Source organism: Lissotriton helveticus, chromosome 11, assembly GCF_964261635.1.
Source record: "Lissotriton helveticus chromosome 11, aLisHel1.1, whole genome shotgun sequence".
In the NCBI taxonomy this organism is placed as follows: domain Eukaryota; kingdom Metazoa; phylum Chordata; class Amphibia; order Caudata; family Salamandridae; genus Lissotriton; species Lissotriton helveticus.
The window spans coordinates 1053492200-1053515438 of record NC_136072.1 but is presented as its reverse complement, the minus strand read 5'-3'; the positions used below and the strand labels follow the sequence as shown (position 1 = coordinate 1053515438).

The 23239-nt window shown below is 44.1% G+C and overlaps 1 protein-coding gene across 2 annotated transcripts in view; it reads right to left on the bottom strand.

The window, feature by feature from the left end:
* The window catches only part of LRRC43 (leucine rich repeat containing 43), a 265731-nt gene that overhangs the window by 184777 nt on the left and 57715 nt on the right, over positions 1 to 23239 (bottom strand). For both annotated transcript variants that reach the window (XM_078667557.1, XM_078667556.1), the window contains exons 2-3: positions 15369 to 15626; positions 12465 to 12575 (exon numbers count right to left, since the gene is read on the bottom strand). In XM_078667557.1, the coding sequence (XP_078523683.1) occupies positions 12465 to 12575; positions 15369 to 15626 (369 nt within the window). The remainder of the gene's footprint in view (positions 1 to 12464; positions 12576 to 15368; positions 15627 to 23239) is intronic.

Here is a 23239-nt window from a genome sequence, read left to right as displayed (position 1 = left end):
GGCACTGTGTGATATCTGGCGCAAGTGCCATGGTGAGAAGATTGCCATCACCTGTATTAGGACCTCTCATGGGACCTTGTCACACATTAATTAATGGCTGGTATCTGGAGATATGGGAGCTTAGGTCAAGGAGGTGGAGTAAAAGGTTGTCATGCTCTCCAACAATGCCCTAGGGTCGTTGAGTCTCAACCTGCCTGACAGGGGGGTAGGCCTTGCCTTTGCTTGGCAGCTCCCACCAAAGGCGCTTAGGGACCCTCTTTCCTGGCCCATATTAGAGTGACTATACCCAAACTCTTTCCCATTAACTCAGGATCTGTAAACTCCCCGGGCCTGCAATGGGAGGCCTTGATAGCCTTTTTATCTGGAGCCTGCATGTCGAAACAGTTGGGTGTGCTGCGGGATATAGTAACATGCTTGGCCTGCTTGGAACATGAGCAAGGGGAGTTGAAAACGAATTTCCCTGTCACTGGTGATGCCCAAACACTTGTACGCAGCCATCTGCAGCATGTTATCTGAATACCAAGGGGAGGCTGAGAGGGAGTCATACTACCTGCCCAGGGACGCTATGACTAGAAGGTATGGGGAGAGTGACAGAGCTGCCAAAACCATAGCCTTACTGCTCAGACTTGTCAAGCGTGATACATACGTCACCGAAATCTTGGATGATGACAATCAATGCTACTATACCACCAGCGATTTAACGACAGTAGTGCTGCACTATTACTCCCAGTTCCAGAGATTTGCCGTCATGCTTTCCCTCACAGCCCCAGGAAAGTCCCTGGATTCCATCTAATTTCTGTGGCTAGACATTGCTCGCAGGTAATGCCTGGATGTACCCTTTGGTGTGTAGGACATTCCAGGTGATTCACAGGATTCCTAGTGTGAAAGCTCCTGCGCTAAATAGCCTTACTGTCCAATTTTATAAAGAATACACTGAGCTTTATGCCCTGCATCTACATCCTATACATGAAGAGGCCATGGACAGTGGATGGTTACCCTTGTTGGGGAGAGTGGTGCTTAAAGTTACATTTCTTAAGCCTTATAAACCAGCCAATTCCTGTGAGTCATATAGACCTCTGTCAATGATCACCATTGACAATACCATTGTAGCTTGACTCACTGCAGACAGATTACTGCCGCTCCTTCCTAGCATCATCCGACCTGATCAGTCCAGCTTTGTGCCGGGTAGGTCGACAGCATACTATCAAGTTTGTATCACTTGAGTCTTTATCACACGAGTTCCAGGACTCAGTCACCTTCCTTGATGCAACTATGGGCACCATTAGGATGGCGGGTGGTTGGGCGATCCGCCCGCCATCCTTTCAGAAATGAAACCCCCTTCCATATTACAATGGCTGGGGGGGGTCCGTGACGGACAGAAAGACCGTCTGCCGCTTTTCTGCCCAGTCGACATGTCGACAGGGTGGAAAAGGGTTCAATATGGGGCCAGCCATATTAGAATGTGGCTTTGGAAATGCCTTTCTGTGGCGGCATTGCCGCCACGGAAAGGCATGCATAGTCTGCTTGGGGTGCCCGTTGCGGGCCCCTACGGACTCCGGGGGTGCGGGGTGCACATGGGGGGTACCTATGGTACCCCCCTGCATTTCAATGTACAACGTGGCAGGCACCAAGGGGTGCCTGTCACGTTGTGCATTGAAAAGCACAGCATGAATTTTTGGCATTGCGGAGGGCGGCCCGCCAGACTAATGTGCCCCTATGTGTGGGGATCTATTTGTGGTGCTGGTTCCCCCTATTGTGCAAAGACTCACCGGTTCACATGCAGAAGGCATCACATTGCAATAACTTCTGGCATGGTCTTTGATGCCTGAACCAGGAAGTGGATTCAGAATGGGTGCAGCCATGTGAGGCACAAGTCAGTAGCAAACTGGAGGAGTTAGTCGCCTGAGCTGCGATGGTAGTGGAGAGAATGACAGGGCATTCAGAGGAATGGCAGTGCAGCAATAGTTGGCCAGGGGCCCAAAGCCAGCTACTCGGAGCCAAAGTGCCGCAGTGCATTAGGGATGCATCAACCTAACACCCCCTGCCCCCAGAGGTAGGAGATGCTCCTGCACTCATAAAGCTCTTGCCCACATCCAACTCACCCACACCCAGTGTTAACACCTGCGGCTACCTTCTTATTTCTGCCACTTCTTTCTGCCCCCTCTCACCTAGAGAAGAAAGCAGCGAAGTGGCACTGAGGGGAAGCAGCGCTGAGTCAGGGCAGGTCATGATGAGAGCCATGCTTCAGCTTTACTGGCTTACCGACAACTTGGCCAGCTTCCTGGTCTGCAGGCTTCCAGGCGGTGTATGTGCTATTAGGGTGTCTGCGCTATGGGAAGCAGCAGGAACTGCAGGAGCAGCGGCCATAGATCGCAGTGCAGTTTGTGGCCCTGTGCCTCCCTGGCCGTTTCAGCTCTGCCTGTCTAGCTTGTCACGCTACACCAAAGTCGCTGCTGCCACCAGTTGTCCCTACATAGCAGGCCCAGCTCCAGCAATTCCTATTTGGGTGAGCCTAAGGGGCCAAGGGTGGGCCACTGCGGGCCCAATTTGTTGCTTCTGGAGGTAACCTACTAGCTCTAGATTATGTCATATCTACTTGCAAACAGTCACCATGATACAACAGATTGATTCTGTGTGTATAGAGAGCATGCAGAGAGTTATTTTAAAGTAAGAGCAATGTCTGGACCTAAGAGCAAACCTTCAAATTCCAGCAGGCCAGGATTCAACACAAGTACTTACCGGCTCGATTATCCACTTTTCTACCATCCCTCTCATTTGCACCTGATCTCAGACCTGACCTTGGGCCCCAGCCCCATATCAGCCACCATCCAGCAGGATCATTATTCGCCAGTTATCTGGACACTTTTATTGTTTTCTTGGATCCATGACCATGATAATGATGAAAACGATTTAATTTAAGCATATACAAAGTATGTGCCTTGCTGGTTCTTTGCAGATGCTAAAAAATAGAACAAATAGTCATACATTTTCTTTCCTACTCAATTCATAGAACTCTGCCTCACAGCCCGATCTGATAAGCAGCTGGAGGGGTCAGGAAAGGTAAATTAGGATAAATAAAATTATTTTCTAGAGTACTGAATAGAAAAGGAAATTTCCATGCAGCCAATGCTAAAGAAAGAATTTGCCCCCTTCGCCATGCCCCACTGTACCTGCACGACACAGCCCACCTTTCTAATTGCAGATGTGTGATTGGGGGGTGCATGTGAAAAAAAAACCAGGCCGGTGCAGAGACCTAGGGGCCCATTAGGATCACGGGCAGATCGCCACCGCCAGCATGGCGGTGGCGATCCACCCGCATGTCGGTGGCGATCCGCCCGTGATCCGACCCCGCCCGTCACCCATTTCCCCCCACCATATTACTATGGTGGGGGGGACCGTGGCGGACAGAAAGACAGTCCGCCGCTTTTCCGCCAGGTCGAGTTGACCGGGCGGAAAAGGGTTTAATATGGTGGCGGTGTCTGCTAGACACCGCCATCCATATTAGCATGGGTGCGGAAAGGCATGCGGGAATAGACTGCGGGGGCCTGTCGCGGGCCCCCAGGGACTCCGGGAGGTGGGTGGTGCACATGGGGGGTACCTATGGTACCCCCCTGCTGTTCCATGCACAATATGGCAGGCACCGCGCGGTGCCTGCCAGGTTGTGCATGGAAGTGCACAAAGTGCCTTCCTGGCATTTTGGCGGGCGGACAATGACAGGAATGCAGGATGCGCCCGCCACTGTGGCGGGCGAATCCTAATTGCCCCCAAGGGGCACCCGCCCTTATGGCCGGCGGTCCTGTTTTATGTAATTGTGTAAATAATTTTAGGTGTGTTTTATGGTGTTTACAGGTGTAAAGGGTGCGAAGTAATTTATTTTCAATTTAAGAATTAATAATTGGTTAATTAATTTTAATTAAATAATTTGTTGGTAATTTTGGTAATTTTGTATTTAATTTTAGGTGTGTGTTGTGGTGTTTATAGGTGTAAAGGGTGGGAAGTAATGTATTTTTAATTTATGAATTAATAATTGGTTGTTAATTAAATTTAATTAAGTAATTTGTAATACATGTTGGTAATTATGTAAATGGTTTTAGGTTTGTTTTGTGTTTGGTATAGGTGTAAAGGGTGGGAAGGGTGGGAAGTAATTTATTTTTAATTGATGAATTAATAATTGGTTGTTAATTTTAATTAATTATTGGTAATTAATTATGGTACTTGTATAATTAATTTTAGGTGTGTGCTGTGGTGTTTATAAGAATAAAGGGTGGAAAGTAATTTGTGATTAATTAATTAATATATAGTTGTTAATTAAAGTTAATTATTTGATATTTATTTTGGGTGATTGTGTGTTGTTTTTACTTGTAAAGGGGTAAATGGTGGGTATTAAAGAACTTTTAAGTATTCAATTATTAGTTGTTAATAGTAATATTTTTTGTTTTAAAATAAGTTTTAATATTTTATAGTTTAATTAAGGTGTGTGTTATGGATAGTAGTGTTAAAGTGTGTGTAGTCAATCATTGATTATTTATTATTAATATTTTTAATTGATTATTAATTAAGTGAATTATGTAAATAAATTAAAAACGTAGAAATGTTTTGTAATTGGTGTGGTGTCATAGGGTAAGAAATAAAATAAATATATTTATGTTTTTATTAATTTTTTTGTTTCAAATTTTTTCTAGTTTAATAGAATAATTTTATTGTAAATGTATTTATTGTTTTATTTATATAATATTTGTAGGTTTTTGTTATATGTAATTAATAATGTAATATGTGTGCTTTTTATATGTTTAATATATAGATGTTTTTTAAATATTGTTTATTCATTTCAGTTTGTTTTGTTACATATAGATCTTTTTTAAGTGTTTGAGAGTGAATAGTATTTTTTTTCTCTGGTATTCTACACTTTTCCCACTGTTGCATTTACTGGAGTGGGAATAGTAATTTTTACCCCTCCACTATCCAGCTCTTTTCCTACTGTTGCACTCGCTGGAGTTGGAATAGTAATTTTTACCCCTCCGATATCCAGCACTTTCCCTACTGTTGCACTCACAGGAGTGGGAATAGTAATTTTGATCTCTCTGCTATCCTGCACTTTCCCTACTGTTGCACTCACTGGAGTTGGAATAGTAATTTTTACCTCTCCGCAATCCAACACTTTCCCTACTGTTGCACTCACCGGAGTGGGAATAGTAATTTTGATCTCTCTGCTATCCAACACTTTTTCTACTGTTGCACTGATTATATTGGGCTATTTAAGTGTAAATATTTGTTCATAGTTTTATCTTTTATTTTATTCTAGAATGCTTTTTTTTATATTTTTAATTTTTTTATATATATATTTTATTTTTCTATAAGTTTAAAGATTTAAAATAAATTAAAGATAATAGTTTATTGATTATTTCAAAGTATAAATATATGTATACATTATTATGTTTGTGTGTTAATTCTTTTAATTAAGTTTATTTGTAATGTTTTGTAAAAATATATATTGAATTGTATTTATTTTGTTAATATTAATACTTTATATATTTAATATATATTATTCTATTATATATATATATATATATATATATATATATATATATATATATATATATATATATATAAATAATTTTTACCTCTCTGCTATTCTACACTTATCCCACTTATCCTACTGTTGCCCTCAGTAAAGAGGGAGTAGTAATGTTTACCTCTCTGCTATCCAACACTTTCCCTACTGTTGCTCTTACTGGAGTGGAATAGTAATTATTACCCCTCCGCTATTCAACACTCTCCCTATTGTTGTACTCACTGAAGTGGGAATAGTAATTTTTCCCCTCCGCTATCCAACACTTTCCCTACTGTTGCACTCACCAGAGTGGGAATAGTAATTTTGATCTTTCTGCTATCCAACACTTTTTCTACTGTTGCACTGATTATATTCGGGTATTTAAGTGTAAATATGTTTTCATGGTTTTATGTTTTAATTTATTCTAGAATGTTTTTTATATTTTAAATTATATATCTAGATATATTTTTTCTTCTATAATTTTAAAGTTAAAATAAATTAAATATAATATTAAATATTTTAAAGTATATATGTATACATTATTATGTTTGTGTTTTAATTTTTGTAATTAAGTTTATTTGTAATATTTTGTAAAAATGTATATTACATTTTATTTATGTTGTTAAGATTAATATTAATATTTAATATATTTAATATATATTATTTTTATATATATATATATATATATATTTTTTTTTTTAATCAATATTTTTTACATCTATATTTTTTACTTCACTATTTTTTACTTCACTATTTTTTATTCAATATTTTTGTACTTGTACCTGTGTCGATATTTTTGTATTCTATGGGGCCGATTCCGATCTGGGTCGAAAAGCTCTCCGACCGAGCCGGATTCGGAGTGTTTCAGACCGAGCCGAAGTCCTGCAGCCCGCCAGCGCAAGTGTGATGCAGCCGTATGCTGCCGGACTCGGTTCAGTCAGACTCGCATAAAAGTCAATGGGAGCCGGTCGTACGGCGCGTACATGGGCTCCCATTAACTGAATGGGTACGTCTCGCGCAAGGGCGCCCCCTACAGTGGGTACGCATCAGTGCCATCCGCACCGTACATATCTGTGTTGGGGGACCCTTAGGTCTCCCCCTGTGTCCGAGTCATAGGGCTGCAGGTGACAGGGGGTCCGACGCGGACCCCCAAAGGCAACCTCCCGGACGATTAGCGAGCCGAACACTCCGGCTCGTACCGGCTGTCCGATGCATGCATCGTATTGGCTCGGTCGTATATCGCATCCATTGCACGCCACGGTTAGCTTACGGCTGAGACGTACAGAGCGGTTTGGACCCGGAAATGACTCGGTCGATGATTTTCACGTAGCTCGCATCGCACTTGCTCGCTCGTACAGCTGTACGAGTCGGGCGGAAAACACGCGTACGGATCGTAGTTTTTCTGGCCGGATCGCGTTCGGTGCCCTTCCGCCCCGAACTGGAATCGGCCCCTATATATTTTTTCAATATTTTTAACATCAATGTTTTTTGTCATCGATAAACTACCAGTGAACCGACCAAACCCAATCACTCACCTCCCAGAACGAGAAGGAAAACAATGTTCGGATTAACGTTTTAAATTAAAGTGGCCATTTTCTATTTGCCTTTAAGCTGTCACTGTGAGGGCCAAGATTCATGTTTGGCTGGGCCTGCTACATAGACAAGTTTTAGATGGCCACAGTCAAACGCAGAAACCTGTAGTGATACCGAAGGGTGCCCAGACAAATGTGTTACTGAATGTGTGCCACCGAACCACTTACAAATCATTCTGCCAAGCCTCTTATCACAACTTTCTATTCCAGTACAGATAGCATAGCCCTGGGATTACTGCATACCGCAAAACAACTGCAAACAACTGCATCCAATACACCCCTCTTCTGTCAGAGGCTCAACACAGGCTCCTGCAAACACCCAAGTGCATTCAGGCCACAAGTCTTGGAAAAGGACCAGGCGATAAACAATTTACATTTACCACAGAACTCGGGAATGAGAGGAGATTGTAGCTTTGTATGCTCAGAGTTCTCCTCAAATAGAAAGTACTCAAAGCATTAAAGCAAAACTAGGGCCAGAAGAAGAATCGCAAATGGTCACCATCTAGACAACTCTTTTAAAGACGTTGCAACTATCAGCGAATGCCCTACAATACCAGTCTAATAAAATGGACATCCTGTTATCATTTCTCAATATTTTTTTTTTGATTTTTCAAAACCTTTATTGAAAAATTCTCAGAATTACCAGGAAACAATTTTGCATCAAATCAGAGAATCATACATAGTAGATCATTTACAAAGCACGTCACAAATAGACCGATCAGGCAAAGGCATTATCTAGTACAATACGGCAAACGCAACATTAAGCCATATATAACTGCATAGTATAGTGTCAGCACCTTAGAGGAGGGAACAGGCACAGCTCAAGAGCATTGGGGACAGGGAAGGAAGCGGTTACTGACCAGCACTGGCGGCCGCCGTGGGCGGAGTGCCGGCGGGGAGCGCTGGGGAGGCAGTCTGGCTAGGGTGTGAACAGGTATGAAGGTACATCACCAGGGAGCCCCATATGTCAAGAGGACGAGATCTTGCAGGCATAAGGTCCCAGAATTCCAATAGTAGTATCTGACATCTAAAGGCATCTTCAAGCCATTGGGCAAACTTAGGTGCCGGTCTGCGCCCCCAACACATGGCCACCCTACGCCGCGCAAGAACAAGCAACATTGCGACCAGTCAGCGAGAGGCATCCGGACAGAATTTAACAAAGCCCAGCGAGCTCAACAGTGGGTCAAGCTTAACCAGTGTAGAGGTAATCTCAGAGATAGCTGCACAAACCTCCCGCCAGAAATCAGACACCCTCGAGCACAACAAAGCCAAATGAGTGAAATCTGCAGCAGGGGCTGAGCAGCGCAGGCAACTGTCATCAGGGATGAGTCCCAGTTTATGTCGCTGAGCGGGGGTGCGATCTACCCTGTGTAAGTATTTATAGGGTATAAGACGGAGGCGATAATTGGGAGACCATTTTTATGTCTGATTGCAGCAATTGAGCCAGTCGGCTTGGGATATGTCCTTACAAAGATCCTCACCCCACCCCACTCGGGCGCGATCAGTGGAAATGGAGGCGGTCGACAGGGTGATTGCATATAGTTTGGTTACCAGCTTCTGGGGGGTGGGGAAGGAATAAATGAAGTCGAGAGTGGGTATGGACAAAGGAGGCTGGGGAAACGTGGGATGTAACTCCATACAGATCGCCCGCAACTGATAAAAGAGCAAAGTGTCCAGAGGACCAGAGGAAGCTGGAAGAAAATGGAAAGTATTTCCAGGATATAGATCCGCCAGTGTCGCCAGTCCCAGTTGGGCGGCATGCTTGGACATGCCAGATGGTTGGAGTGGAGGGAAGGTACGGTGACGTACAATCAGCATAGTATTAGCTGATAGCATAGGGAAATTGGAGAGGCGACGCAGTCCCAGCCAGGCCCAGCGCAGTGTCTCAACCATGTCCACCTCAGCTCGCGGGCGAACAGCCAGGGCGAACAGGGTGGTATTCAACGGCCACGGGGCCGCGAGGTCAGCCTCGACCGCAACATGCGGCTGATAAGGGGTGGGGTGAATCCAAAAGTGCAAGAAGATTGCCTGGGCGCATAAGGCATAAGGCATAACGTTTGAAGTTGGGAGCACCCATGCCGCCAACCGAAATTGGGAGAGTAAGGATATTGTAGGCAATCCTGGGTTGCTTACCGGCCCAGATGAGAGATATGATCAAGGAGTGGCGTTTATGAAAAAAATGAGCAGTTAGTGGTATGAGGATATTCAAAAAGAGGTAAACGAATTTCAGGAGGACCACCTTCTTGGCGATTGCAATGCGACCGGCCAGAGACAGGGGAAGCCGATTCCATTGAGGTATTTTAGACTCAAGCCAATCCACTGCACGTCCGAAGTTGGCGCGCCATAGATCATCCAAGTCCCTGCTCAGCCAAATACCCAGTGACGAGTGGGGCCAGAGGCCCATACGAAAGGAAAGTTCAGAGGTAATGGCTTGGTGGCATCCGTGAGCGGGACCAGAACAGACTTACTCCAGTTCTCCTGTATGCCGGAGAGACCACCAAACCGGATTATCTCACGCACTAGAGGGCTGAGGTTTTCTTGGGGATGGCGGACATACAGCGTAATATCGTCCGCATACATAGAGACCAGAAGAGCACGGGCTGAGAAGCCGATGCCCCTTTGAGTATGGTGTTGCCGGAGCCGGCGGTGAGGGGCTCCATCGCAATAGCGAAGAGCATAGGTGAAAGCGGGCACTGCTGCCGAGTTCCGCGCCCAATCGAAATAGGATCAGAAATCTGACCGTTGATTCGAAGGCGGGCGGAAGGGCTGGTGTAGAGGAGTGATATCTTGTGAATAAAGATGTTGCTGAAGCCGAAGCGCGGTAGAAGAAAGAATAAAAAAGGCCACTCATCTGAACCAGGGGCCTTGTCACTGGGTAAACTATTTATGGCAGCGAGTATTTCTTCTTTAGAGAAGGGCTCATCAAAGAATTTACGATGGTAGTCCTCGAGCCAGACCGCAGTATAGAGTTGCAAGTAGTAATCCGTAAATCGAGTCTTAATTTCCTCAGGGGAGGTGGTTCTGGTGGGGCCACCGTCCTGGAGGGCCGTGATATACAACGCAGCACGAGGGGGACGAAGGAGGTTGGCCAGGGTCTTGCCAGGCCGATTGCTCTCACGATTGCCAAAATGGTGAGCCCGGGCTTCCCTGCCAAGGAACGAGAGTTCCCGGTTAGCCTCCTTAGTGAATTCCGTATGTTTTTCGTGCAGACGAGCGAGAGTCTCAGAGCTTGGGTGGGTTGCATGAGCGGCGTCCAAAGCATGAATCTCAGATTCAAGCGGATGGAGCGAAGGACACCAGATTATTTAGAGATACACTTGCCGCGGATCACAGTCTTGAAGCCTTCCCACAAAGTGGATGCTGAATCTACAGAGCCGACATTCAAGTCAAAATAGTTAGAGATTGCGGTTTGGATCTCGTCGCAGAAGACGGAGTCACGGAGAGCGTTCGGAGGAAGCCGCCAGGTGAAGGCACGCTGAGGAAAGTGGGGAAGGCGGAGACGAAGCTGGACTGGCACATGATCAGAAAGAGTATGTGCCAAGTTGTTAGCAGAGGTTAACCAAGTTAGAACATCATGGGGGAGGGACCAGCAACCGCGGGCACCGGTGACACAAATGCCCTCTCTAGCCTCGGGCCACATATGACTCCATGCATCATATAACGAGTTGTTGGTGAGTATTGACTGAAGGAGAGCGGTGGAGCGAGGGTGGGATAAGTAGGGGCCAGAGCGGTCCAAGACTGCTGAAAGTGTGACGTTGAAGTCTCCCCCCAAAGAAGTGCTGTGGGACCCAAGGATGAAATTAGGTGCCAAATGTGAGTAAAGAAGTCAGGGTTGTCCGAGTTAGGGCCATACACAGCAGCAATCATCATAGGTTGGGACAATAGGGAGCCATGCAAAATGACGTAGCGTCCTTCAGGGTCAGTAAGAACATGAGTTGTATTCCATGGGAGCCCCCTCCTTATCAAGATAGACACACCCCGGGAAAAGGAGGAATAAAAAGAGGAGTGTGATTCCCCCCAGTAACGCAATTGAAGTCTAGTAGAAGTCACCAGCAGCAGGTGGGTTTCCTGTAATAGGCATATGTCACCTTTGTGCCAGAGTAGGTGAGAGTGAATGAGCCTGGCCTTGCGATGATCATTAAGACCGCGGATGTTCCAGGTCCAGCATATGGTGTCAGTCATACCACGCTAGACCAGGGTGAAATGGGGTGCAGGGCAGTGAGTTCAGTCTGTGGCCGTAAACTGGTGTGTGTAATGGGGGCAGATGCAGAAAACGTGCTATGGAGCCAACTAGTACCTGCGAGTGTGTATGGCAAAGCTATGAGGAAAGTCACTAATGGGGAGAGAAGGGAGAGGCAGTTGGTACCGATCCAAAGCGTGCCAGCCTATGAAAGGGTGAGGTGCATTATGCAAACACAGTACAGTGATGAAGCATAGAAGTAGTGGCCGTTCTTGTTTGAGATGCAGAGGACCATTAATGTATCCCCATTGACAAAGTCCGCCCGCCATCGTATCGGCAAAGGGGACCGCCCGCTATGTGTGCGCCGGTCCCCCAATACCAATTAGGATGCGCCCGCCACACTGGCGGGCGCATCCCGCATTTTTTACATTGCGGCTGGCGGTGCTTTCAGCAGCACCCGCCGCAATGTAAAAAAGGCATTTGTGCATTTGCATGCACAACATGGTAGGCACCGTACGGTGCCTGCCCCGTTGTGCATGCTAATGCAGGGGCGTACCATAGGCGCCCCCACCCTCCCAAAACCCTGGGGGCCCGCAACGGGCTCCCACATGCAGACACTGCATGCATTTCCAAGGGGCAACGCCGCCATGGAAAGGCACATCACCACCACCTGCATCTTGATATGGATGGCGGTCACCTGTTAGAGAGGCGGAAAACCGGCGGACTGTCTTTCCGTCTGCCGGGGTCCCCCCTGCCATACTAATATGGCGGGGAAATGGGAGGCAGGCAGTGAATAATGGTGGGCGGATCACCACTGCCATACGGGCAGTGGCGATCCGCCGGCCATTATAAAAGACCCCCAGGTGTCCTGGGTGGGGACTCGATGATGAAGTATGCCTTTAGTGAATTCTAGCGGGTGAGAGTCCTTTTAAAAATCCTAAAGGATTCCCTGGTTAGGAGAGGTGTTATAGGTGCTCCACTTCACTTTGATTTTCTGTTTACATTTAGAAGGTGAGTGGATTCACTCTCAATACTTCTATCTCCGCCTTTGATTCTTGGAAAATAACAATGTAAAACAAACACACCATAACTGATGTGAAACAGGCACTCTGATTCAGAAGGCATTACGTACATACCATACCTTTAGTTTTCTTGGGAGATTACCAGAATTTATTGTTCTGATTTTATTGGCACTTAATATCAGTTCTTCCAAATTGAGAAACTTCAATAAATTCTGATCGACTTCCTCCACCTGTGAGGGAATGGAAAATAATAATGCACTGTTTCTAAGGGGAACTAATTTGAAACATATTGTATATAATGTCACGTTTAATGTCACAGTACATGTGAATTTACATTTAATCATTCCGAACACATTTTACCTGGTTTTGTGCTAAGGAACATTAGTGACATTAAAGCTGGTGCTCTCAACTAATAAACTAATCGTATTGCATGCTTCTTACTTTAAGAGGAAGGGCTGCATCTACGTCACTGGACCTCTGATGCATAAAGTAAGGCCGTCTACGTGGAATCCCATCTTCTCAGATGCACTTTAAGGAATAAAGTAGGAGTTAAACAGGCAATAGAGCTCTGTCTCTGCCTGGAAAAATGGTCTAGATTTCTGTATGGGTCTAGAGACCCCAATCTTTGTGGCCAGGGGTGCCCCCGAAAACATTTCAAGATCTGGAAGCGATGGGCAGACTACCGTGGCCTGGAGCTCGAGCTGCCACAGGGGGACCGGCACTGAGACCCAGAATGACCGCCCCACTTGTTGTTATTATTTTCCTTTTCTCCTTTGTTCTTTTTATCTCCTTTCCTATGGATGTTCGGCAGGACAGCTGCCTCGTAGGTACTGATATGTTACAATTGAACAATTGCAGTCAGCAATGTGTGTTGCTCTGGAATGGTTAACGGTGCGCTGGGGGGTGGGTTAGAGGTGTTACAGTTTTAGGGTTCAGTTTTTTTTTTATTGCTCTTAATTTTCTCCTGAAAATACATGAAAATGGTCAAATTCAATCGATGTATATTGATGCGGCAGAAGCTTCTGGGTCACAGAGCTCTGCATCATATGTAATGTTTTGACAAATAAAACGTGTTTTTAAAAAAACCACGCAATAGAGGCACAAGCTTTATAAGTTATATTTAAATAATTCTTCTATCAATTCAGTGAGCTCCGTTATCACCCACTGTTACATGTTTCATTATGAGTGTTTCAGATTGTGGATGTTTAATGGTTTTATATAGCGCTTTTTCACTTTTGGGTATTACTGTGCTTCACAGTAAACTGAAGAGATACAAATGAGAGGACCAACAATTGCCCAGGAAAACAACAGGGAAACCAAACCAATTAGAGTAATAGCATGGCAGAGTAGGTTGATGCCTGGTTTAGTGGGGCGCATGATCATTCAGATAAATATAAATAATAGGGGTGAGCGTAACTTGCGAATGCTGCAACATTACACAAAAACTCTGCAAGATTCCGTTGAGTTCCGCAAGCAGCGTAATTGGTACGTTGTGCTCATTTTTAGCACTGGGAGCTTGATCAATGCTGCAAAATCAATGTGAACTTTACCACGCAATGGGCCAGAGGGTGCTGTTTCTTAGCTGCCACTTGAGTAGATTTTCAGCCTGAGTGGCAGCTTATTCTCTACAAGCGGAACTTTCTCACAGCAAGCGGTCGGGACTGTCGCGTTCAGAACATTTCAGTGGGTGCTGTCCTAGTGCCCGAAATTCACCCAGATGGGTGTCAATTCTTGCTTGTGCTCTCCAACGAACAGTGTGCAAGAAAAAACTCCACTATGTGGCGGATGGCAGAGTTTTGCCGGAATTCATTATTACAAGCATATTGTGGCAAAACTCTGCCAACTCAGCTAGCAGAGCGGAATTGATCCCCCATCCCTAGTATATGCGTTTTTAATTTATTTCCTGAATGGCAGGAAGGTGGAAGCAGCTCATAGTTTATGTGAGAGAGAGTCCCACAAGGAAGTTGTTTTAACAAAGAACTTTGGTTAAACATTTGGGATGTCTTGGATTTAAGGGTTTCAGGGAACAGAGTTTTTACTCCTGATGCCTCATTATTCTCAAGCTATTGGAAGTTATTGCCTTCTTAACTTTGAGTAAACTTTGAGTGCATTGCTTCTGGTTGTTTTTAGATTTTACTGTAGTATTTTGTTTATTTAAGTTACTGGTGGACATCAGCTTTGAAAAAGCAAGTGATATAGCTTGAAACATGTCTTAATACAGTGTATGTAATTAATAAAACACACTGGATACATCGAAGAAGTAACCGCCTGATTCATCAAGCTAAATTGCACTCGCAAAGGGCAAGATTCTCAGAATCTTGCCTTTTGCGAGTGCAATTTTTGTATTTGGGATTCATCATCCCAAATGCAAAATTCGCTATTTAAGAATTCGCACATTTGCGAAGAATTGAATTTAAGGAATCTCTATTTGAGATTCCTTAAATGCAATTCATGAAGCATTTTAAAATTGCGAAAATGCAATTTTGGGCCGCTATTTACCGAGAGGTCAGACCTCGTGGTAAATAGCAAAAACTTAGAAAAATGCATTTAAATGCATTTTTCTAAGTTGCATGTTACACACACACATGTCCTTTGGACATGTGTGTGCGCAACACCAATGTAGATTACATTTCAGGGGTGCTACAGGGTGTCCTTTGGACACCCCTGCACCCTTGAAATCGCATCCTTATTTGCGATTAGCTAATTGCTAATCGCAAATAGGGAATAACTCCCCATTCATTCCTATGGGCCTGTAGGCCCATAGGAATGCATGGGGAGTTATTCCTTATTTGCGATTAGCAATTTGCTAATCGCAAATAAGGAACAGGTAGGAATCGCAATATTTTTTGCAATTCCTACATGAATCCCGTTTTGCAAGTCCTTAATAGCGATTCCTTATGAATCGCTATTAAAGACTCGCAAAACGGGTCTTTGATGAATCTGGCATTGTATGTACGCATAAACCTGTGCTGTAATAAAACTGAATAAAAATGGTTAAAAAAAATGAATCAGTTTGTACCTACTTCTTTATCCACGATTCTCAACGACTTGAACTGTAAGAAGATAAATGCTTCGCTGATTAGCTGTGGGGCATCTACTGATGCTTCCCGCAGTTGTTGGACGTCAGGGCTCCAGATCTCCTCCAAAGCCCAGGGGGAGAAGTTGCTGGTCAGGAGTTCTTTCAGAGCGTCAGGGTACTCTTCTCCAGCAGCACTCTTTTCATCCTCCCAATACGTTTCTTCTGGATATTTTATCTTCACTAGATCGAAGCGTGTTTTGTTCTGTGGATACAGTAGCAAGACAATTGTACCTGGCCATGAAGACTGACATGCATGAGCAACAGTTCAAGGTTTCTTATCTTCCACACAAAAACAGTGAACGACATATGACCTACAAATACACCACTTACCTGACTAAAGCTTCTGAAATTCTGTGACAGGAATGCTCATTAACAAACTCTGAATTTTTTCAATATTAAACAAGCTGAAAAATCAAAAGTGTCACCTCATTGGCAACAATAATTTCGAACACTACCTAACAGAACATTCATTTTTTAATATTCTCCTCCTCCATAGAGGATTTCAAAAGGTTTGCAGTTACAAAATGCCTTTTTGGTTTGCCATTCATGCCTAATTGCAATCGAGAAGACGAACGAAAGAGTCGCAATCCACTGAAAAGTTTCCGGCACCTAAGAAGAGGTGAGAACTCTTTCACAAAGGGGAAGCAAGACCTATTGGGCCACTTCACCTTCGGGGATTGCATAGGGTGGCTGCTTGGAAGCAGGCAGTGGTCCTAAACAAACATTATTTTAAAGCACCCCCTGTTGCTTTAGGGAACAGGGGCTTATTAAAAAAGAATATTTCCAATTTGGGAATGTGAACGCAGAAATGATGGTCTGATGTCCTTTGCAGGGCACTAGTCGCAAAAAAAGCAACCTGCCTAATTAATATTCATTACAGAGGTCACTCTGAGCCTGATCATTTTACTGTTAAGGATCCTGGGACCCTCGACCTCCGCTTGAGACAGCACGTGGTGGCCCTCCGCCCTCGTAAGCCCTCCCACCACGACAACCACGCATGGAACCTCAGCATCATCCTTGAGTCCTCCCTCACCATGACCCTCCAGATTAACGCTGTCGCCTCCACCAGTTTCAACTGACTCCGGATCCTCCAAAAGACCTTCAAATGGATCCCCCCCCCCGAGCACAGAAAAACTGTCACCCACACACTCATAAACAGCAGACTGGACTACAGTCACACCCTCTATGCCGGCATCAACAGGACCCTCCTACACAAGCTCCAAACCATCCAGAACGCCGTGGCCAGACTCGTGCTCGGGACACCTCATCACAAAAACATGACGCAACACCTCCGTAACCTACACTGGATCCCTGTCGAGAAGAGAATAACCTTCAAGCTTCTCATCCACACCTACAAATCCCTCCACAACATTGGACCCAAATACCTCAACTAGAGAGCCCGTTTCCAAGCACCCAAAAGGAATCTCCGATCCGCCGACGTCACCCTGGCAGAGATCCCCTGCATCCATTGAAGCAGAGCAGGAGGAAGGTCCTTCTCCTACATTGCAGCCAAGACCTGGAACGGGCTCCCAGTCCGCATGAGACACTCCCCGAACCTGCACACCTTCAGGAAGGACCTCAAGACCCTGCTCTTCGACTGAGTCGGAGCTGCACCCCCCCCCCCCCCGCCCCAGCATCTTGAGACCCTCGCGAGTGAATAGCGTGCTCTATAAACCCCTGATTGATTGATTGACTGTTTGACCTATTACACGGGGGCCAAAAAGTCAGTGGTCAAATTGCACCCTCTATTTACGACTTGCCTAATCGTACATCATCACATCCTCAGTCTTTGAGGGAAGGAAAGTATCTACAAAATGGGGTTATATTGGTGACTATAAGCACACATTACACCTTTCTTTTCAGTTCTTGCATTGTTTATTCCTTAGGTGCTTATCAAGTCACAGAAACAGAAACATTTGAGACAACACTTTGAGCTGAATATTTCTACAACCATAAACATTATATATAAATGATGTTTGTGCAATATTAACCATGAAGAATATGAACTGTAAAAAGTATTACATGTGACCTATCTCCAAAATGTCTCTTTGCAATGCCCCAGCAATATCACAGTGGTTGAAAAAAGTGATGTAATAGTGATGTACTTGAAGGAGGAAGGTAGAAACCTAGGACTGACAGGAATCGGGATATTTCTGCAATCAATTCAATTAACACACCCTTGCAAAATTAATGCATTCCCAAAAATTCCATGTCCTTGACGGACTCCTTTGGCAATTGATTATTAATCATATATTCTCATAAATCACTCCACTTGGGAACTCTTGCTTCATTATACAATAAAGGAAGCTATGTTAATAGGTGATACACAGACACCCAATGGTCACAGAATATTGCCAGCATTAGCCTATTTTTCAGACCATTATAGATCAAAGACATAGAAAGACAGCTTTAACAAGACTCGAGAAAACAGCAGTGTTGGAAATTAGGTTACTAATTGAGGTAGGTGTAGCCCTACTCAAGCAGGAACCACAATCTCTGTCAGGGTAATACACAAGCAAACCCCAAATAAACCTGTGCTTAACCCTATGGTGGCTTGGCAGAAAAGCAGTCAGGCTTAACTTAGAGGGAATGTGTAAAGTATTTATGCAGCACTTCAAATAGTAATAAAGTGAAAACACAACACAAGAAATATACCACACCAATCGAGAGAAATAGAGTAAAATTCAATAAATATTTGAGACCACAACAATAAACATCTGATCAGTAGAACAAGAGATATGCAATTTCAATATTTTAGGTAAAAATAGTGCCTAGAGGCACAAAGCACCAACTGTAGTAATCTGGTCGCATAGAACTGGGAAAAAGTCACAAGTTCAGGCTGACCATGATGGAGAGCAAGCCAGATACATAGACCAAGTTACGCCCGCTGAATAAGAGTGCATTAAATTCTGGTTGCGGAGCGTTACGAGATCCTGCTTGAAGGATGCATCATAGAGCACAAGTGATTAGAGGTCCTGGTGTGGAGATATGGAAAGCTGCATGGCTGCAATCTTTGACAATGCTGTTGATGAGGGGCTTGCGATGCGAAGTCTTGCATCGAATATGTGTCATGCACTGTCTGGTTCCAAAGAAGTTGCAGGGCTTGCGATGCAGAGTCATGTGACATCGTCGAGGAGTTCATCAACGAGGGGCTTGCGATGCGAAGGCCTGTGTTGAGGATGATCTATTCAGCGATGGCTGCAATGAAGCTGTGATGAGAAGTCCTGCATCGGAGATGCACAGCAGTTCTGATGTAGAGTTTTGTTAGGCGATGCACAGCGCTGCATCGTTTCTGCTGGGACCACAGCAGGGTCGGCAGAACATCTTTAAGCCACTTCCAACTGTCCAAGACTGGGGTGGCATCACTTGAGGGGTAGGACTCATAGCAGACAGAGTCCAGGTTCTGGGTTGAAGGTGGTTGAGGCCTTCTGCCCTTGAGGTTTTGGTCAGGACGCCAGCCAACCAGCCCGTGGAGTCACTCTGGTGACCCTGGGTTCAAGATGGAAGTCCATTCCTTCACACATGAAGCATAGCAACAGGGCAACAGAGCAGCAGTCCTTCTTGCAGAGCAGCAAAGCAGTCCTTATGAGTTTTCCACAGGTCCAAAGGTGTACTGAAAAGTTGGGTCTGAGTGTCCAACATTTATACCTGGTGATCCCTTTGAAGAAGGAGAAGGAGCTTGAGGTTACCATCCTCAGAGTTGTTTGGAAATTCCTGCCTCCCTGTCCTGGCCCCAGATTGTCTGGGGTCACAATGGACTAGTGGCAAACCCCTTATTGAATGTGCTCAGGCAGAGCCTTTTTTTCTTTTTAAAACATATTTTATTTGCATTTGGGTATCAACAATACATTCTCATGTCATTTCTTGTTTGTATATGTTCCTGGGTAGCATTTCAATGTAACATTCCCTGTCTGTTCAGGTGGGGTTCCATCCATACATCTTATTTCGTGATATGCTTCTACTAACCATGCTGTTTCAGTTGTACATCACCCTCAGTCAGTGTGGTGGTCTAACATTTCCTCAGGCAGAGCCTTTGTAATGTGCAAGGGTGGTAGGTGACAGCTCTTCCCCCTCATCAAGTCAGAAATGGCCCATCCTGCTAACACCTATGGTCCTTTATTTCACTGTCTGGGAGAAATACACAAAGCCCAACTGCCAGCTACCTACAGCAGATACATGAAATACAAGCAACACCAGCATCAGAAAAAACTCTTGCTTTCTATAAACACACTGTCCAAGAATAAATCAACTAATATCAGAGGAGATGCAGCAATCAAAACAATGCAGCCCTATATAAAAAAAACTTGACATTAGAAATATGAAGGCACCAGTGGACATACTTCAAAGGAAGAGGGACTCCACCATTATGATTAAAGGTGAACAAATGATCGAAGACAACATCATGCATGAAAGCAAGCCATGATTGCTGCATGGCAGTTTTCAGCAATATCTCAGCATACGCTATCACCCATTTCCATTTCATCCAGAGGAAAGAACTGGAGGGGAAAGAGCAAAACCACTTGGCACAGTACATCTTGAAAACTGTCCTGCCTAGCAAATTCATGGCATCTACATCCTGCAAGGACCTTCACACACCAGACTCAGGAGACGGATAGTGAATTTCCATTTGAATGAGAGGTATCCTCAAGTCACTACCCTAAGCCCATGAATTTCGATATCCTGAGAAGAATATTTCATATTACCAGTACAGGAAGATCCAAACTCAACTTTCCTGTAAAGTCAAAGACCAATAAGATTGTCTTAGTCAAGGCCCAGGAAGCATCTCCCTTTCAAGACCGTTTTGTTAATTTCAAAATACTTGGTTGAATTTATGTAACAGACAGAACAAAGGATACGCACTATGTCTGTTGTACATTCCTTGATACATGAAACACATGGAAAATGTCATGAAAACATGTCTATAAAGACCACAAGAACGTTTTAAGTACACACTGTAGACCAGAAAGTTCAGAGCCCATGGTCATGATCTGTAAACGGCACTGGGCTTTAGCTGTTTTGTGGCCTGAGAAGTCAATGGAGGTGTTTCCCTGAATTCTTTATCGCAGGACAAAATATCGCATCTCAAATGGCCAATAGGCCTAGTACTAGACTCTTTACCTATGTTCTGATGCTGTATACCATGCCAAAAGAGATTGAAACTCACTAAATGCACTGCCTAGATCTCTTCAAAGGCACGTCAGCGAGAAACCCGAGCTTCCAGGGTGCATTGCAGTGAACGTCTAGAAATAGAGAGACTGAACTATGTATCTTTCAGCATAGCATCATGCAATTGGAAACTACTAACTATGCACCTTTCAACATAGCATCATGCAATCGGAAACTACTGTTCCAAAATGTAGACAAGTGAAGTAAGTATATTTTTATTGCTACAGTAATGAAAACCATTACAAATGAACAGCAGATCACAAACACAAATCATCTGCTCAGTCACATAACAAATGTACAATAAAACCAAATCACACTGCAACCAAAGACAATGAATAGGTTAAAACACAATAAAGAGTCTCTGAGCTGTAGCAGCTGACAGATTATGTTCAATATGTCTTAAAATTTAAAAAAATTCTGGATACAATGGTGCACCCTTTTCATCAGGTTCATTGGCTATTCAACTCAGCCGAGGGACTTAACATTCTTTGTGGCAGATGAAACGCTATTCCCAAGATAACGTTATCTTTTGGAGACAGTGGTCTCTTACTAAAGTGGGGATGAAAACGAAGTCCATGATATACCTAGAATCTTTAGTCATTCCCCACATGTAATCCAAAATGGCTTCCTGCTGCGGGTAAGCATGAGTGTAGACAGCAGGTCCATCAGATTTGGATCCTCCATTCAAGATTCGCAGGTCGAGATTTGGACTAAGAATCTCTCTTGTTATCCAACTTAATTTCTGCAGATACAGTTGAGGGAATATTCCAATATAGATCATCTGTGTCGTGAAATTCAGGCTCTCTGTCACAATTAAATAGGAAAGAATTAGTCTCCTGTGATAATCCACATTGCATTTGGATTTTTGTTCATATTCTCCTCATTAGCTGTTATCAGCTTTTCTGTTGTAACCTTTTTGTTACATGTTTTGGGATTAACATAAATAGTGCATATTATAATAGACTTTAAATAAGTAGCCGGTTGATGCTTTATACAATTTAGCTGAAGTATTAAGATATCATGCAATCTGACTAAGACTTCAATAGCATCCACATTAATTGTATGATGAAAATATTCAGTGAAATCTTCCAATGACGATGTCTCCACTGTCCACGTTTCCTGGACGCACACATTGTCTAACTTTTTTAACATTGGTAATGTCTCTGGGTTCTGCAGGTTTGTCTAGAGCCCCTAATTTTGCATGAGCACAGAGCTATATTCCTGTGAAGCAAATTATTACGGGGGAGTGGTCAGTTATGATCTATTCTGTAGTGCTCTAGGCAACCAACTACAATCTTCTTTTACCATAAATTTATGGTGGAATGGAGCCTAGTGCAACTCTCCCTTGTGTCTGATGTGGTGGACACTTTCAAGTTAAGGTCCAGCCACTGGTTCAATTCACAGCCGATTGCACCTTGCAAAAAGAAGCTGGCTTTAGAAGAGGATTCATCCTGCTCACCTTCTTTAACCCTCCACCAAACTAGACTCTTGAACCTCCAGAAGTGCTGCTGGATATTTAGTTCAGAGGGAACAGTTAGTTCAATCCCTTATTCTGCGAGCAGCATGTATTGTCCTTCAAGCATGTGACGGTTTTACTATTTGTGAACATGATCAATGTGCTCTAATCATTTTCTCCTTCTTGTGGGGGCTAAAGGGTGTCCTCCAATATCAGTGGAGCAGATTGAGTTAAGACCCGGGAGGGTTTTAAAGAGTTTTAGGATATTACTTCTGGTTAGGATAACCTCCTGGCCTCTGGACAGAAGTTCTGGGTAAAAAACGATGTCCTTCTTCTAATGGATCTCAGCCAAATATATTGAACTTTTTAAAGCTGTGATCCCTGAAATTGTAATTGACCTATCAGATGGCCTTAGATGCAGCACTGGTCTCACGAGGGAGAGCAACTCGAGTGTTCCCCTTCACTTCTGATAGTGTAGATGATCTGTAAGATGGACTTAAATGTTGCTCGTTATGAAGCTCCGAAAATAATACTGCTTGCGTATTTCCAATCGCCAAAAGTCTCTGCTCCGCAAACTCCAGACCGTAACAGAACACGGCAGCCAGACTCGTGCTCTGCATCCCTCGATAAAAACACATCACAAAACACCTGCGAGACCTCCACTGCCTCTTCGTTGAGAAGAGAGTAACCTTCAAGGAACTGCCTTCTCCTACATCGTGGCCAAGAGCTGGAACGAGTTCCCCGTTGACATCAGACGCACCCCCTCTCTGCACATCTTCAGGAAGACCCTCAAGACCTGGCTCTTCGACTGACCGGAGCTGCTTACCCTCACCCTCCTGGCCCCCCAATGCGTTGAGACCCTCACAGGTGAGTAGTGTGCTTAGTAATTCCCTGATTGATTGCTTGATTGAACCCTAGGTTTGGTGGAGCAGCACATAAATCGATTTACAGCTGATATCCTAACCCTATCTAACCAAATCGCAAATTACCCCTTCTTAGTCTTTTATTTTAATTGTCTTAGAGAAATAGGATCACATACAAATATGCTTTTATCCTTCAGATGAGTGTCTGAAGTGATGAAAACTATATATGAATGTAAGAATGTATATGAATGTGGGTACTGACAATGGAAAGATCTGAAAAAGTAAAGTAACCTTTATAATATTCCAGATCTATAAAAAACCTTAGAAGGT